Genomic DNA, 18121 nt, shown 5'->3' with positions numbered 1-18121 from the left:
CCAATTTCCCCCACAACCCAAAAACATACAAAAATATAAAAGATAAAAATTAAATAGTCTGAGACTTAAAGGAGAAGTCCACTTCCAAAACAAAGATTTACATATAATGTACTCACTCCCTTGTCATCCAAGATGTTTATGTCTTTCTTTCTTCAGTCGTAAAGAAATTGTTTTTTTATGGTGCCCTGATTTTGAGCTTCCAAAGTGCAGTTTAAATGCGGCTTCAAATGATCCCAAATGTGGTTGTAAACAATCCCAGCCGAGGAAGAAGGGTCTTATCTAGTGAAATTATTGTTATTTTCATTAAAAATATATAATTTAAATACTTTTTAATCTCAAACGGTCGTTTTGCCTTGCTCTCCCTGAACTCTGTGTATTCTGGTTCAAGACAGTTAGGGTATGTCGAAAAACTCCAATCGTACAATTGTATAAAACTCCAATCGTAAACAAGACCCTTGTTTACAACCGCATTTGGGATCATTTGAAGCCGCAATTTAAACTGCATTTTTCAAAATTGGGGCACCATAGCAGTCCATTATATGGAGAAAAATGCATTTAATTTCGGCAATTCTGTGTATTTCTCATTTGTTATATTTAAGTTATAAGATGTAAGAGGCCTTGCTATATTGTGATACAGTTGAGGTCAAGTTTACATACATTTTGCAGAATCTGCAAAATGTTAATTATTTTACCAAAATAAGAGAATCATACAAAATGCATGTTATTTTTTATTTAGTACTGACTTAGATATAGACCACAATAGAAAATAATAGTTGAATTTATAAAAATTAAGAGCCGGGATTTGAAAACTTTTTTTGTCTTCTGGGAAATACGTATCTTCTGTAGCTTCTGAAGTGCAGTACTAAATGAAAAAAAGAAAAGATATTTAGCCAAAATAAGAAAAATGTACACCCTCCGGCTCTTACTGCATTGTTTTTCCTTCTGGAGCATCAGTGAGCGTTTGAACATTCTGTAATAGTTGCATGAGTCCCTCAGTTGTCCTCAGTGTGAAAAGATGGATCTCAAAATCATACAGTCATTGTTGGAAAGGTTTCAAATACACAAAAATGCTGAACAACCAAAGAATTTGTGGGATCTACAGGATTTTTCTGAAGAACAGTGGACAGTTTAACTGTTCATGACAAACAAGGGACTCATGAACAACTATCACTAAAAAAACAAACAAACAAAAACAGCTGTGGAATAGGATCATGAATGTTGAATGGGATCTATTATTGTCTCTTGTGGACTATATATAAACTTCTTTTATGTGAAATGTCTTATTCAGGTCAGTACTAAATAAAAAATAACATGCATTTTGTATGATCCCTCTTATTTTGGTAAATGAATGAACATTTAGCAGATTCTGCAAGGTGTATGTGAACTTTTGACCTCAACTGTATATAGTATTAATTACACATAAAATTGTACAGAGTATTAGTCAGTATTTATTGGTTCTTCAGATTCAGCAGGAACAGGATTTTTTACGTCAGAACTGTTTACATTCTCGCAATTCTGACTTTTTTTCTCAGAATTGTGAGAAATTACTCGCAATTGTGATTTTATATTGTATAATTCTGAGAAACAAAGTCAGAACTGCAAGTTTATGTCATGCAATTCTGAAGAATGTCAGAACTGTGAGATAAAAAGTCGAAATTACCTTGGAAAACGCATTCTGTGTGAACGGCTCCTAAATATTTAAATCTGCTGGAACACACCCTGCTAATAAGAATCTAGGACCGAAATTGGAATTACATTAATTTATATTGGAATTGTTTGGATTGTCAGCCACATTACCCTCCAAATATTAGCATCAGACAATGAAAAATCCTTTTTTCACTATACAACGTTATTGTCATTTCCTATGAAAACAAATACAGAGTCCATACACTACTGTAGCTGAGATAAATGAGGTGGTCTTTTGTTCTCAAATTACTTGCCCACACCTAGATCCAACCGACTGCCAAAGCTACACTGTCAAGATCTAAAGACGTGTGGATTTTAGCTTCCACAGTGCAGCATGGTAACAGTGAACACAGGACAACTATCTCTTTAATAATGACTAATCTAAGGGCCAATGTTCCTACATGTGCTTCACAGGAGGGGTCTTGCGTCACAGTCAGTGTCTGACTCCCCGTGTGTTTTTTTATGGGCGCATCCCTCCGCTAATGACAGAAGTGGCACGGCAGACATGTCCTACTCACTACAGAGATGATGAACGCTCATCACCGAGCAGTGGGAGGTGGAGGAGGGGCACACGCTGCCAAGGCAGGTCATTATCACCTAACACATGGGAACTCCATCTCCATCTTTTTATTTCCGCTAGAGGATGGGGGTGGGGTAAGGGATGCCCTATTGTTGATGCATGTGTTTGAAATACATTTTCTACTGCCTTCCCCACTCTAATAATTCATTTTACAAAAAACATGGAATAGCAAGCCTCAATTATTTCACAGAAGCCTAACAAAGAAAAGCATTCCACTCAAAAATAGAGTGTTCTGGTGGAGCTAAGCTCACACATTTAATGTTCAGGTAAATTATAGCCTTTATCAAGAAAGTAAAGCTTATTTGAGGAGAATTCAGATTTGTTGCATTGTGACAGAAATTGTGACTCTAATCTGGTCTTTCACATTGCTGGTCTGTCCTCTACTACCCTACATGTATTTAAATAATAAAATTAGCTCATGGAGAATAGCGCCATGTATTCAGTTGACAGGAGCAATCGAGACTGATTGAAGCTATTATCTCTCAATGGAGCATTAATTAAGTTTGACTGCTAGGATATTCACTCACTAACGATAAGAGGGGGTTTTTATATGTGGGTATACTTTATTAAAACACTATACATAATTCATATCTTCAGCATTGCAGATTTTATGTTAGTGTGGAAATCAGAAATCAGCATGGATTCTGAGAGAGTGGAGGTTTTATTTATATTTTAGACATAATCAGAGTCTCAGCAGGTAGTAAACACTGAAGAGTGAATTTGTGTATGAAAAGGAGAGTGCGCCTGTATATTCACATGCGAATGAAAAACAGGGCTCAACAGTAAGGTTTTTTTTGCTCTCAGTTGGGCAGGTAGTCCAGTTTTTGCATTTAGCACAGTCCAATGCTGGTCTTAAAAACGTCAAAAAACATATAGAATTAAACAGTAACAATGTCAAACTGACTGATTGTTGACTGCAATTCTGTCATGACAACAGACCAGTCTTAAGTAGCAAGGGTATATTTGTAGCAGTAGCCAAAAAATTATTTTTTTGCATCCTCAGATTCCATATTTTCAAATAGTTGTATCTCCAAATAATGTCCTACCCTAACAAACCATACATTAATGGAAAGCTTATTTATTCAGCTTTCCAGCATGAGCATGCACATGTAAGCAAGAGAAAGCGTGTCAGTTTTGTATAAGAGTGAAGAGAATCAACCTGCAAGAGAAGAAGTTTGTGCTTACGCATTTTGATGAGCCCTCACATTACAATAGTGTGCTCTGGACATTTGTCATTAAAATAACAATTAAAATAAGAACGCTGTGTCTGAAAGCTGCACCGATTTTTTAAATGGTTAAAATGAATGGTGAAAATTGTGTGTTTTCGTGTGCACTCGACCATTTCTGTGGGTGGTGTTAGATCACTTGATGAGGTCTGAACATTCTTTACGCAGAAACTATGCCGCAAAAAGAATAAATAAAAAGCTTTCTTAAAAAGTCCAAAGAACGTATGTACGTTTTCTTAATATGACAATTAAAAACCAACAGGCTGATGAAAATGCAGGACATTTGCTCCACATGCAACGTGTGGGACAAGGGGTGAAAATGCTGTGCAGTACAACACAAAGCGGGACAGGTGGTCACCCTATATGAAAGTCATCTTGTCAGTATCTGTGTTTGCGCACATTGTAAATACAGTCAATGGAAACATCAATTTTGCAAAAACTCCAATATACTGTGGTTTTTCATGCAATTCGAAAAAGGAATTTTTGCAAAACTGCAATGGAAACAGTTGTTTTTGCATTTACAGCTCACTTGCTGTATGTAAAAGTCACAAGATCATTCTTTAATGTACCAATACCTTCAAGATACACCTCATACGTGACTGCTAAGAAGTATAAGAGGCTTTCCTTACCTCCTTCCTCTTTGCGCTGCTTTGGTGAAGATACACGTCTATGTCTCCTTCGATTAAAAATAATGGCTAGTGCGGTGGGTGCGATATACATAAATCTACCAACATCAGCCGTCACGACTTATCACAAGAAGAAAAAATGACTTTTTAGGGCCAGATTTACTAACTGTATGCGTCAGCGCAAATTGTCTTTTGGTGTTAAAATAGTTCTCTCAGGAACAACAAGACGCAAAGTGAAGAATTGGCGCTGAAAAGGCGCGGAACACAGTTATTTTTGCAACTGACCTTATAGAATATGCATTTGTAGGAATTTCCCTTTCAGGTGTAAAATTTATGGGAGGAGAGTATTAAAATTAATGAAATGTAATTGGCGCGAATGGCCTTGTGGTTCGTGCGCCGACATATAGCGCCATTGCACTGTGGGCGTCCTGAGTTTGAATCCCAGCTTGTGGACCTCCCCCTCTCTCTCTAAAAAAAAAAAAAAAAAAAAAAAAAATCTGGCCCTAAGTCACATTACATCGGTTAATGGAAAAGCCATCATTGTGCAGTTGTTTTTTGAATCGACATTTATAAAATATCACAGAAGTTTTACACAAATCTGTAATAGAAACGTATGCATCCTCATGTGCATCCAATCACTTGTTTCATTCCTAAATAAATCAGATTGTTTGAATAAATGAGTTGAGTTACTGATTAAATGACTTACTCATAATGTCACCACCTATAATGTGACCTACAGAAGGAGGAAAATGAAAATCCCCACCACTAATGCACAAACTGACAGTCTGAAATGAGAAAATTAAAATAAATGGAGCGATACAAAAAGGAAAAACTTGTGGGCTAGAATTAACTGTATGTGGTTTAATATGATAACAAAAATCCAAATGTTTTTGTTTTATGAAGCGTAAAAACATATGTATGAGATGAACAAACGCTTCCCCTGAAACCCTCTCACACTGGCACTGGGCCACTGGACCATCCTGTTGGTCCCTGGAAACTCTTTTTTCCACCAGACTGCTTTTCATAGCCTAACAAAACCAAAACGAAACATCCTCTTAGCTGACATGTTCTTTTGTCTCTGAGTCAAACACAAAGTATATATGCCTTCCTAAAGATATGTCAAATTCACGGTTTTATTGACAGTGACAACTCCCTCCCCCCAGCAGAAACAATTTTGCTGGGTGAATCCCCTTGTGTTGGAGTGCAGACCCAGATGAAGGCGGTAAACACTCGGTAGCCTCTCGTCGCGCTGGATAACCGTCTGGCAGTAGGGGCAGATGTACCCTGTGGACTCCCTGCGAGGGATCCACCCTTACCTCCCCCTTTATCTCATTCTCCTCTCAGCTCAGTCTGTGAAAAGTGATAAATGCCCTGCTTTTGTGCACGTACACACACATTTGGGAGAGGATTTCATCTCTTCTAGCTCTGGTCTCCAGTGGGCTGCAGTGTTAGTTAAGGAGGAGGTGATGGAACTGCTGCCCTGAACGCATTACAGCCGCATCTCCTAAATATATCCCATATCCAGAGCCACAAGTCTAGTGTATCCCCAACAGAAAGAGAGGCATAAATCGATGCTAAATTAATAGGATGCATGGATCTGTCCCATAACATTTACACGTACAATCTCAATCAACTTACATTTCCATGTGAAGTCAACATGAAATCAGAACAGACCCTTTTTACTTTGTAAATACACATGTTTGCACCCAAAAAATTTAAATGCAAAGAAACTGAAATATTTTTGAGTCTGTGATTGATTCAGAAGTGCATTCATACATTAAATCTATGCTAAATGACAAATTTACAGGTAGTCTTGCCTTGAAAAACATGCTATTGGTTAAACCAAAAGTTAACATGTTGGTCCAATTGCCTGTGTTTACACTGTTTGTAAAATCAACTTACAAACTGCTTTGATTTCATGTGGTTTTCAGTGTCTTATCCTCCAGATTTCAAGCTTCATCCTGGACATCTGTTCTTTTGGCAATAATGGCACCCACAGGGCATTAACAGTTTCTATAAGCTTTGAATAGTTTATTCCGTTTCAATGAAATCTAGGAATTGCAACTCCCACTCCCATAATGCGATTTTTAACGTCGACCTCCTCAATCTCCCATTATGTGAGGGTGAAGAAAATAAGGCATTATTCTGCGATGACTGGATTAGAGTACAACTGGGGTTGAATATTGACATCTTTCTGAGTGGATGACTGCTGGATAAATCAATATCATAATTACTGAATTCTCAAACAGGAATAATCCTTTAGCACAGCTATGTAGTTGGATAAAAGGGAAAGTATATTATACAATATTTACCTGGATCTTTTGATCTGCAGTTAATAAATTGCAATTAATTCATTTTCAACAATCAAATAATTGTAATTCATGAATAATCACTCATTAAATGAGTGCCACAGATCATTATTTAGGAGCATGTGTGCTAACTGCCAGGTCATGGATCTGACAAGTCAAGGCAATGTGTAAATTACAGAGTTCAATTACACTTTTTCTCAAATGCCCCATGCCAGAGATAAACGTATTTGCATTTTTGAGCTTCAAATCAGCTGCCAGAAAACGACAGGGGTGAGACACACTTTCCAAGATTTTCTCAAAAGCTAAGGGTTTTGAAATTTTTATGCCGCCTTCTTCCAAACATTATAAAATCACAGAAAAATGGTGGTAAAAATGTAATCAATTACTCAATGTCTCCTGGGCAGCTGCCAAAAACTGCCCTTATACTTTGAAAGCAGAAGAGGAAATGCCAAAAACAATCCTGCCTGGCATCAATCTAATGATTCCCAAGAGAGAAGGCCACAGTATCAACACAACATTAACATTTGACATTTATCAGCTGCCCCCAGCTGTAGCAGCAGGTCACCTCTGGACACGTTCACTTCCACAGTGTGAATTGTGGGTCCATACTGAGAGATGCACAGGCTTCCTCCACTCTCACACCTTCAACTACAGCCATCAAACATTCAATGAGAAAATACTACCCAAACCCCCTACCTTGTCATCTGTATTTGGCGAGATATGAAACCCCATCTTCCAACCTATAATCCTCCTCTGTTGTGCCAGGAGTGCCCACTTCCACTAGGGAACCAATGGCTGCCAAATTACAACAGAGCTTGACCTTATTTTTTTTTTTCTTCACATACTGGAGCCAACAGATTAAGACCCACTTTTCCTTATGCTTGGGGAGTGTCAGAGTTCTGTGTGCCATTTGGACTGTTTATGTTTGTTTTTCCCATTGTGCCCATATTTGGTTCTTCCTGTCCTCATTTTGTCCTGATTAGTTTATTTACTACACCTGTCTGTGTCTTAATCACCACCCTTTATAAGTCTGCTTGTGATTTGAGTTTGCTGTCGGTCCTTGACGTTATTTGGATGTGTGTGGATTATCGTTCTGTTCCTGCCTGTTCCTGCCTGTTCCTGCCTGTTCCTACTAAGAGTTATATTAAATTGTTATTTGTATCGTATCTCGTCTCTCGACTCATCTATCCAGCACGTACCGTGACAGAAGGACCGACCCTACAGTTTATCCCCGGCGTTTCCCTGCTTTATTTTTTCCGTTTTTTTTTCTCAGTGTTTGTTTTTTTGTTTTTCGTTATGGATAACCCTGCTGTCCTCCTCCTTCTCCTGGAGCAGGGGAATCGCTCTCTCGTGGACCACACTAGAGACTTTGTCCACCTCGTACCACTCACACACTTCCCGGACAGCAGCCTTTGCACATTTTACCGTGCAGGACTGAACATCGCCACGAAAGCGCAGCTGTCCGGGGAGGGTCCACGAGAGAGCTTCGCCGACTACATGGAGTGGGTGCTAAATTAATAGGATGCATGGTGTCCTGTAGATCTTCGTTGACCGCGGAGGATGACACCAGCCCCACTCAAGACCCAGAGCCCAGCCAACCAGCACCCCGACACGCGGAGTTTGAGCCCGAGCCCACCGCGGATGACGAGCCAGAGCCACGAGCGACAGAGCTAAAGATCGCCACAGAGCCAGAGCCCTACACATCCGATCAGGTGCGAGAGCCGGCTACATCTACCATGACGGGGAGTGCAAGATGGAGCAAGTGAGGGCTATGGAGAGCCCTGCCCACTGCACCACTGCTGGGGGTGAGCTGGATGATAACTCTGGGGACTTGATTGACTTTTCTACGGAAGATCTAGAGGATAACTCTGGGGACTTGATTGACTTTTCTACGGAAGATCTAGAGAATAACTCTGGGGATTTAATAGACTTCTTTACAGAAGTATCTACCTGTCTCGTTATGCCTGCCTGTATGGAATCCCCACCCACCCTCCCTCTTCTGCCTATGTCAACATCTGTCTGCTCACCGCTGTCCCCTGACAGCCCCTCTGCTCACCCTCAGCCCACCACCTGTGCAGTGGGTACGCCGCGGGTCTGCCAGCTTCCATCGGCGTCAGGGCTGGAGGATCCCTCATCTCCGCCTCCAGCCTCAGAGTCCAGAACTCCGCCTCAGCCCTCCGACCCTGCGGCTTCACCACGGCTCTCAGCGCCCTCGTCTCCATCGTCGCCCATCGGTCCACCAGCTCCACCGGGCTCCCTCGTCTTTCCGGCTCCGCCCTGGTCGGTCGTCGGCCCTTCATCACCTCAGGACTCTGTTCCTACGGCTGCGCCTCGTCACTCCGTCCCACCGGCTCTGTGGACCTCCTTCCTCCCTCTGGCACAGCCTCCATCCTCTGTCGCTCCGGCTCCGCCGCGGACCTTCGGATCTCCGCCTACGCCTCGGTCGCCAGAGCCTAGGGCTCCGCCTTGGCCCTCCGGATCCTCGGTGTCGCCCTGGATCTTCGGCTCTCCGTCTCCGCCTCGGGCTCCTCCGCCAGCTCCTCCGCCAGCGGCTCCGCCTCCGTCGGTCGCCCCCTGGAGTCGTCAGCCTTTTCTCCACCATGGCTCCTCCCTCCGTCGGCTCCACCGTGGGTCGTCATGATGGCTGTGGTCTGGGTCTCGCATGGCTCCTCCTGCTCCGGGTCCCTCCTGAGTTCTCCCTGGCTCCTCCCTCCGTCGTCACCACCCTGGACTTTGTTTATTGTCCTCCTCCCGGAAGACCGTCCGCCACCAGAGCCTCCTCCCACAATGACTTTATTATTTTTTTCCCTTTCCACGCCGCGAGGTCGCGCCTTCCGGGAGGGGGAGTAATGTCAGAGTTCTGTGTGCCATTTGGACTGTTTATGTTTGTTTTTCCCATTGTGCCCATATTTGGTTCTTCCTGTCCTCATTTTGTCCTGATTAGTTTATTTACTACACCTGTCTGTGTCTTAATCACCACCCTTTATAAGTCTGCTTGTGATTTGAGTTTGCTGTCGGTCCTTGACGTTATTTGGATGTGTGTGGATTATCGTTCTGTTCCTGCCTGTTCCTGCCTGTTCCTGCCTGTTCCTACTAAGAGTTATATTAAATTGTTATTTGTATCGTATCTCGTCTCTCGACTCATCTATCCAGCACGTACCGTGACAGGGAGAAGGAGACGCAAATGGGAGGAATCGCATCTTTCAATAGCTTTTGGAGATTTTGGACGTTGCTCATTCAAGAAAATAGGTCAGGGCTTTCCATACCTTCCAGCAGGGTTTAGCTTCAGCGCTAATTAAGCACACCGGAACCAGTTAATCAAGGTCTTGAAGATCACTAGCTGTATTTAAAAACTCTGTCCTTGAGGGCCAGTGTCCTGCAGAGTTTAGTTTTAACTTGCCTCAACACACCTGTCTGAAAGTGTCTAGTATGCCTAGTAAGAGCTTGATTAGCTGGTCCAGGTGTGTCTAATTGGGGTTGGAGCTAAACTCTGCATGACACTGGCCCTCCAGGACTGACTTTGGGCACCTCTGGTCTAATATAAGAGTGTCAAATTGTGCTTCTGGAGGGTCACTGTCCTGCAGAGCTTAGCTCCAACCCTAATTAAAGGAGAAGTCCACTTCCAAAACAAAAATTTAAAGATAATGTACTTACCCCCTTGTCATCCAAAATGTTAATGTCTTTCTTTCTTCAGTCGTAAAGAAATTATATTTTTTGCGGAAAATATTTCTGGATTTTTCTCCATATAATGGACTGATATGGTGCTCCGAGTTTGAACTTCCAAAATGCAGTTTAAATGCAGCTTCAAGCGATCCCATATGCAGTTGTAAAAGATCCCAGCCGAGGAAGAAGGGTCTTATCTAGCGAAACGATTAGTTATTTTCATTGAAAAAAATACAATTTAAATACTTTTTAATCTCAAACGCTCGTCTCGTCTTGCCCTGCCTGAACTCTGTGTATTCTGGTTCAAGACAGTTAGGGTATGTCGAAAAACTCCAATTGCATTTTTTCCCTTAACTTCAAAACTCATTTCAAAATCACCCTACATCGCTGCAGAAGTACCGACCCAGACTATGCAAACTGAACATGCAAAGAAGATCAAACACCCTTAACAAAAAAGGTAAACAGCGATATAGGAGTTGAGGGAGAACATTTTTTAACAATTTTGATGTTGAGGGAGAACATGAGATGGGAATTTTTCAACATAACCTAACTGTCATGAACCAGAAAAAAACAGAGTTCAGGCAGAGCAAGACAAGACGAGCGTTTGACATTGAAAACCCTGCTGGAAAAACTAGCTAAAACCAGCTGGTTTTAGCTGTTCATCCAGGCTGGTCTTAGCTGGTCAGCAAGCTAAAACCAGCTACTTCCAGCTAAACCAGCTAAGACCAGCCAACCAGACTACTGGTTTTAGCTGTTTTTTTTTCAGCAGGGAAGTATATAAATTGTATTATTTTTATGAAAATAACCAATCGTTTCACTAGACAAGACCCTTCTTCCTCGGCTGGGATTGTTTACAACTGCATTTGGGATCATTTGAAGCTGTATTTAAACCTCATTTTGGAAGTTCAAACTCAGAGCACCATAGAAGTCCACTATATGGAGAAAAATCCCGAAATGTTTTCCTAAAAAAACATCATTTCTTTAATGAAGACAGAAAGACATGAACATCTTGCAATCAAGGTCTTTAGGACCTCTGCTAGAAACCTTCAGGTTGGAGCTAAACTCTTGGCACTTCAGCAGAATTAGACACTACACTATCTCATGGCAAAAACGTACCTGTGGAAACTTTTTCACAAGACGTGAAATACATACCAATAAGAACATATCACTGCAGTTTCCAGCATAAATGAACACTAGGGGCCAGATTTACTAACAGCTTGCACCAAAACCATCTTTTGGCATTAAAATAGTACTGTCAGGATTTACTAAAGACGCAAAGTGAAGAATTAGTAATGAAAAGGTGAGGACAGTTATTTTTGTGCCTGACCTTATTGAATATGCATTTGTAGGAGTTTCCCTATCAGACACCTAATTTATGGGAGGAGAGTATTAAAACGAATCACACAATGTGATTTACTAATGTTTGCGGTCATCAAATTCTAATCAAGTTGATTAGACACTCACGGTCCAGCAGAATCTACATTTCTGTCATGACAACTCTCGGAGGGATTGTCATGGTAATGTACATGACAATGTTAATGTATTTAGTCTTGGCAGAATAGATCTGCTACGCTGCTGCTGCTGCTGCTGCTGCAGAGCAAGTACCGAGACTTGCTATTGCCAACACATCCACAACAAGTAATACTGCTGCTGCACATATAACATATATGAATAACCCTCCATACAGCATACATGAACCACCTTGTAGCAGATCTATACAGGTGGAGCCGGGGAAGGTGGAGGGCTTCTGAAGTAAGCTGCAAACTGCTACGGCAAGCTACGGCAAATCATTTCATATGATATATAGTATGAAAGAAGGAATATTTGGACGCAGTGACTAGAAACCTCTAAGCAGATGTGTTGGAGCTTAACTCCAACTGCAGGAAACTGGCCTTTCAGGAAGAGGATTGAACAGCCCTGACAAAGGTTTTGTATTTATACAGTATGTGTATTGCCAAGGGGCATTGTAAAAACTGCTTTAAAAGGACTCTGCTTACCCTCAGAGCTGTGATGGTGGTGGGGTCCCGTATCCTGCCTTCTTCATCCTTCAGATTGTAGCCCTCTGGTCGTTTGTCTCGTTCGCTGATTTTCCATAGCTTCACAGTTTTATCTGGGAACAGAGATAGGCGAGACAATCTGTAAGGTGGAAGCAGGGTTTGTGATGTAAGGAGCAGAGAAAAACTCAGCAGATTCACTGGAAAGAGGCCAGAAAAGAGAGTGAACATAGCTGGCACAACAAAACAGACAGGAGTTAAATCAACTAAGATCAATATCTCCCAATTAACCTGATTGGACTGTTGTTTGCATGCCGAACCGCTCTAAAGTGTCCTAAAGCAGGACTACAACTTCATAAGAGCCATCCATCTTTGCAAAACTGATGAATGTGAGTTTGTGTCTGAGGAATTGTCTGATGGCTGCAGCTACTCTGCCGAAAAACACAGCAGAAATCTTTAGCTGCCTAACTGCTCAAATAGACCCTGTAAGTCAAAAGTTTACATGCACTTTGTAAAATCTGCAAAATGTTAATCAACAAATTAGAGGAATCATGCAAAATGCATGTCATTTTCTTTAGTACTGACTTGAATAAGACATTTCACATAAAATACATTTACATATAGTGCATAATAGAAATTAATAGTTGAATTTAAAAAAATGTCCCCATTCAAAAATTTACATACACTTGAATAAATTTAATTTAATATTGTGTTGTTACCTGAATAATCCACAGCGTTTTTTGTTTAGTGATAGTTGTTCATGAGTCCCTTGTTTGTCCTGAACAGTTAAACTGCCTGCTGTTCTTCAGAAAAATCATTCAGGTCCCACAGATTCTTATTTATTAATTTTTTTGTGTATTTGAACCCTTTCCAACAATGACTGAATGATTTTGAGATCGATCTTTTCACAGTGAGGACAACTGAGGGACTCGTATGCAACTATTACAGAAGGTTCAAACGCTCACTGATGCTCCAGAAGGAAACATAATGCATTAAGAGCCAGGGGTTAAAACTTTTTGAATGGGAAGATGAAAATTTAAATTTAACTTATTTTGTCTTCTGGGAAACATGTAAGTATCTTCTGTAGCTTCTAAAGGGCAGTACTAAAGGAAAAAAAATAGGCAAAATAAGAAAAATGTACACATCATTCTGTTCAAAAGTTTTCACCCCTGGCTCTTAATGCATCGTTTTTCCTTCTGGAGCATCAGTGAGCATTTGAACCTTCTGTAATAGTCCCTCAGTTGTCCTCAGAGTGGAAACATGGATCTCAAAATCATATAGTAATTGTTGAAAAAGGTTTAAATACACAAACATGCTGTAAAAACAAAGAATTTGTGGGACCTGAAGGATTTTTCTGAAGAACAGCGGGCAGTTTAACTGTTCAGGACAAACAAGAGACTCATGAACAACTATCACTAAACAAAAAAACACAACATGATTCCTCTTATTTTGATACAATAACATTTTTCAGATTCTGCAAGGTGTATGTAAACTTTTACTTGTAAATGTAAAATGTATATTTTCAGTTCCGTGTTGTGACTAGCTAGTCTTTTTAAAAGTAAGAAGCATTATATCAGATATGAAGAAAGCTCACCATTGGTGGACAGGAGGAAATAGGCGGCATTCTGTTGTGGCAGCCAGCGTATTTTGTTGATCTTCTCCTCAATCTCCAGACTTTTCAAGTAATCAAACTCGGGCTCGTGGCTCTGAAAGGTGCTGTAAACATTGTACTCCCCCCGACGGTGAGGCTGGTTCTTACTCTGCAATGATGTAAGTGTTTATGGGTTAAGCCAAGATGAAAAAATAGACATTTATATAAATATGTATGGTGTTTCACTGCCTATTTCATGCGTACCATGCATGACAAATGCATCCCACATTAGCAGAGGATTGCATTTACAATTCATACAGTGCTCTAAACTGCTTGAACCTAATTATACATATAGCACATAATTATAGGCAGCAAACAAATTATAACTGACAATTTCAGCATAAACACTGGCCTATGTTAAGTCCCCCTGTGTTACAGTCAAATATGGAATGTGTGTTGATTTTTCTTTGTTGCTGCAAGCCGTGAAATATAAGCGGAGCAGGTCAGGATTTCAATGCACAAAGGTGGTCCGGGTTAGAGGAATATCTCAATACCGATCAGAGCGTGGAAACCTTCAGGGTCACTTCTCACCTTGGGAAGCGTCTAAATCAATAAGCAGAACTCAGACAGACCGAGAAAGGACGAGGGTATTAATGGAAACAGATTTCCCCTCGGCGGGAGGGAGGGGGTTAAAGGGGGTCTGAAACAGAGTGGGGCATGAATCATGGTGCGAGGATTAACAGACACCATGAAATCTCTTTAAAGATGATGCGAGAGTGAGATGAGGAGGGGCGGACGACGGGGTATTCACACTTTTGTACTGCTAGACAAAACATTGAGGGGTTTTTAGATCTGATACAGTTCAAGACCAACTCACAAAAGCACAAATTTAGTCAACAGAGGATAAACTGTAAATTTAGGATGAGTATGTGTAGTACCATATTTTCTAGCCTAAATTTAGACTCTAATTTAAACGCTCTATTGAAAGGGGCATGTCTGCTGATATTTTAAAAGTAAACACCCACTGCTATGATCTTTGCATATGAAACGAGCATTACATGTGAACTCTTGGGAAGCCTTGTAGCAGTAATACCCTTTAGATTTTGGAGAATACAATGTCTAAGCCAAATTACCTCCTGTTCCCTCTGGAAGACCACCACTCGTCCACCTTTGTCCCCAGTGGCCAGAAGTTCTCCTGTCGAGTTGAACTCAACTGTGGATATGATGTCAGCTGTAAGAGAGGCATAGAAGATGATATATTAGAGCTTCAAGAATTTCCCTTTAATAATCTACAATGAGACATTTTTTTAAAATAAATATTTTGATGTATTTATAATATCTCTGAATCTCTGACAGATGTTTTTGCTTTAAATAGTAAACCTGTTGTTCAACACTTTTAAAAAAAATGAAAAGAATTGTTCACATTTCATTTGATTACATTTTAAAAGATTAATTTAAATTGTTAAACCCTTATGAATTCATTTGATTACCCACCATTTTTGTTCATTTGAATTACATAAAAAAACAGAATACAGAAAAATTAAGAGGCAACACAAAACATTGTTATCAGACATGTTATATTATTAGACACCCTTTTTGAGCACAATTAAACCATTCCATAAAAAAATGTAAAAACTTAAATCAAAAAAAAAAAAAAAAAAAATAAAACTGATTTCAACTAGATAGTTCACAGCTGTTTTGAGACCTGCCCGACCATCTCATGTCAAATGTGATGAAACGCTCACCATGCACTCTTGAAATGCTCTCCCTGTCTGCCACCATTTCATTGAAATGTAAATATCACCAGATATCGCCCACTACCATTATCCATCCAAATATCATCTTCAAAAGCCAGAAAGATCTGGAGACCTTTGAAATGACATGTGAAGCAAACATTGAAAAATTCTAGGTTGACAAAGAGATCATACTGGACAAGCAGCAGATATCACGGCCAAATACAATGCTCTCCCTGGGATGAATGCATGACATCAGATACCAAGAGAGATTTCAGGCCATGAGCAATTCAGTTCAAGTCAATTCAACATGCAATTGTATGAAAAAATCCTGTGTGTATGTTTATGAAGGACATCATCAAAGATTAGACACACAACTCTCATTCTGGTCTGCATATAAAAAAAAAAGGGAGATGAGATGATCTCAAAAGAAACAAGATAAGATGACATGTAGCGGACTGACTGCTTTAAGACAGACTATACTGAACATAGTATAGACTATACTAAGGATAATGTTTCAGGTTACGCATATAACCATGGTTCCCTGAGAATGGAACGAGAAGGGAACATCCTCTAGCGGTCGCTATAGATAGGACGCAGTGTCTCGTTTCCTTCTCAGGGAACCATGATTACTAAGGATGTGACAAGATCTCGCAAGACACATCAGATCTTGTGAGATCTCGTGACGATATCCCTGAAAACATTTTGCAGTGTTTACATCCGAGCTGCACGATTAATCCTTAAAATATTGAGATCTTGATTCAAACACTCACGCAATCTTATTTCTGAATTTACGATTTAGCTATGTCTATTAGGACTGTTCCACATCGCGAGTGTCAGTGGAGCGTGAGAAACATGTTTTGTCGCTGCCCATGTTAATGAATCAGAGGGTCGGGGTAAATGTGAACGCAGAAAGAGCAACACAAACAGTCTTTTCAACTACATTATAGTCATTATTTCTGTGTTACAGACATTTAAATAATAGAAGTACTTAGATAAACGTTTATAGTTCGGGTATAAACACATTGTCTACAGTACCGATCAAAACAAAAATATCTTAACACTTGTATGTATTGTAATGCTTATCCTCTTCCGCCAGGAGGTGGCGACAACTGCCCGTTTAAAAAAAAGTATGTCACTGAATCATTCATTCAGGAAATTTTAATAGTCAAAGAAGACTTAATGAAGTGAGACCCTGACTCCCTCATTACATATTTTTTTTAAAGCAATGAACAGTTTGTCCGAACCACTAGTAAATTATGTTTTTTTTTTTTTTTTTTTTTTTTCTTCTAACCTTTTTTATCCAGAATCGTGAAGCTCTTGTTTAAATGTTGTTTATTACTGCATATAATTCATTCAAATGAAAGTTTAATTTCATAAAGTTCAAAATGCACTGACATTGCATTTGGTCTTTTTCATTCATGAATATAAGTCTATTTTGTCTATTTCATCATTGAGGATTTCTTAAGAAAATTTTAAAAATCTTGTCTCGTCCTCGTGAACACAGTCTCGTGTCTCGTCTCGTCTCATGGGATAAGTGTCTCGTCACACCCCTAATGATTACATATGTAACCTGAAACGTTCCCTTCCGAGGGAACTTCACACTGCATCCTCTCTACAGTGACCGCTAGAGGATGCAGCTCGTAGTTCCATCTTGAAATTATTTATTGTCTGTTAAATAGACATAAGCGCATCTATACTATTATAGAAATGTTAGATGTATAATCCTTTAGAATTTTTTGGGGAAAAAATATATAAATATATATATATATATATATATATATATATGTGTGTCTGTGTGTGTGTGTGTGTGTGTGTGTGTGTGTTTATTAATATCTTATCACATAAAAGGGATAGTTCACCCAAAAATGAAAATTCTTGAGTTTACTCACCCTCAAGTTGTTCATTCTGCAAAATTGTACTTGCTTACTGATACAGCATTGCATTTGTGATGAGACACACTCAAGTACGGGTCCAGTGAAACACAAGTCATGATGAACGAACTCAAAGACTTGAATAAATGGCATGGTTGCATCAGCAAATGTGTTTTTATTTCATTTTATTTTATCTCAGCTTTTGCTTTTGAATACTATTGGTTGGGTTTAGGGTAGAGTTTAGTGAAGGTGGTATGTTATTTATCAGACACGACAGAGCATTAACTTTGTAGCGCCACTCACCAGACATTTCACTGCTGAACTGCTACGGAATACAACAACCAACATAAAACAAAATCAATTTTGGAAAAAATAGACATTTTACTTTCAAAGTGTCACGAAACATGCAAGAAGCAACATTATAAAGTTCTGTAGGTTTAGGAGGAGCCTACTCATGTAGTCCTGTCAAGCATCGATACGAGCCTATATAAGCAGCAGTCACTGCACTGTCCCAGCGACAATTCTTCTGGCATCCCTTCATCTCCCTATCTCCTCCTGTTTCTGTTATTCTCCCTCTACGTTCCCAACAATTGGGAATTGAATTCAGAGATCAAGCTGAGCTTTGGATTCAAGTCTCCATTGAGGAGCCAAGTTTGTTCTCCATTAGCTCCATTAACCATAAGGACTGAATGGGCAGGCGAACTTATGAAATATCATTTTGCACATTTTTACAATGAGCCAGGGTTGATAATAGCACACCTCTCCTAGAAAAGTCACACGATTTAAAGTGCTGTAGCACAAATTTTGCAGGATGAGTTGACCATCGCAGTTTATACTTA

At 39.9% G+C, this 18121-nt stretch overlaps 1 protein-coding gene across 3 annotated transcripts in view; it reads right to left on the bottom strand.

The window, feature by feature from the left end:
- Positions 1-18121, bottom strand: part of ppp2r2bb (protein phosphatase 2, regulatory subunit B, beta b) — an 88386-nt gene that overhangs the window by 7510 nt on the left and 62755 nt on the right. For all 3 annotated transcript variants that reach the window (XM_051093362.1, XM_051093363.1, XM_051093364.1), the window contains exons 2-4: positions 14809-14906; positions 13679-13844; positions 12088-12200 (exon numbers count right to left, since the gene is read on the bottom strand). In XM_051093362.1, the coding sequence (XP_050949319.1) occupies positions 12088-12200; positions 13679-13844; positions 14809-14906 (377 nt within the window). The remainder of the gene's footprint in view (positions 1-12087; positions 12201-13678; positions 13845-14808; positions 14907-18121) is intronic.

Source organism: Labeo rohita, chromosome 21 (genome assembly GCF_022985175.1).
Source record: "Labeo rohita strain BAU-BD-2019 chromosome 21, IGBB_LRoh.1.0, whole genome shotgun sequence".
Taxonomy (NCBI): Eukaryota; Metazoa; Chordata; class Actinopteri; order Cypriniformes; family Cyprinidae; genus Labeo; species Labeo rohita.
This window is presented reverse-complemented; position numbering and strand designations above follow the sequence as displayed.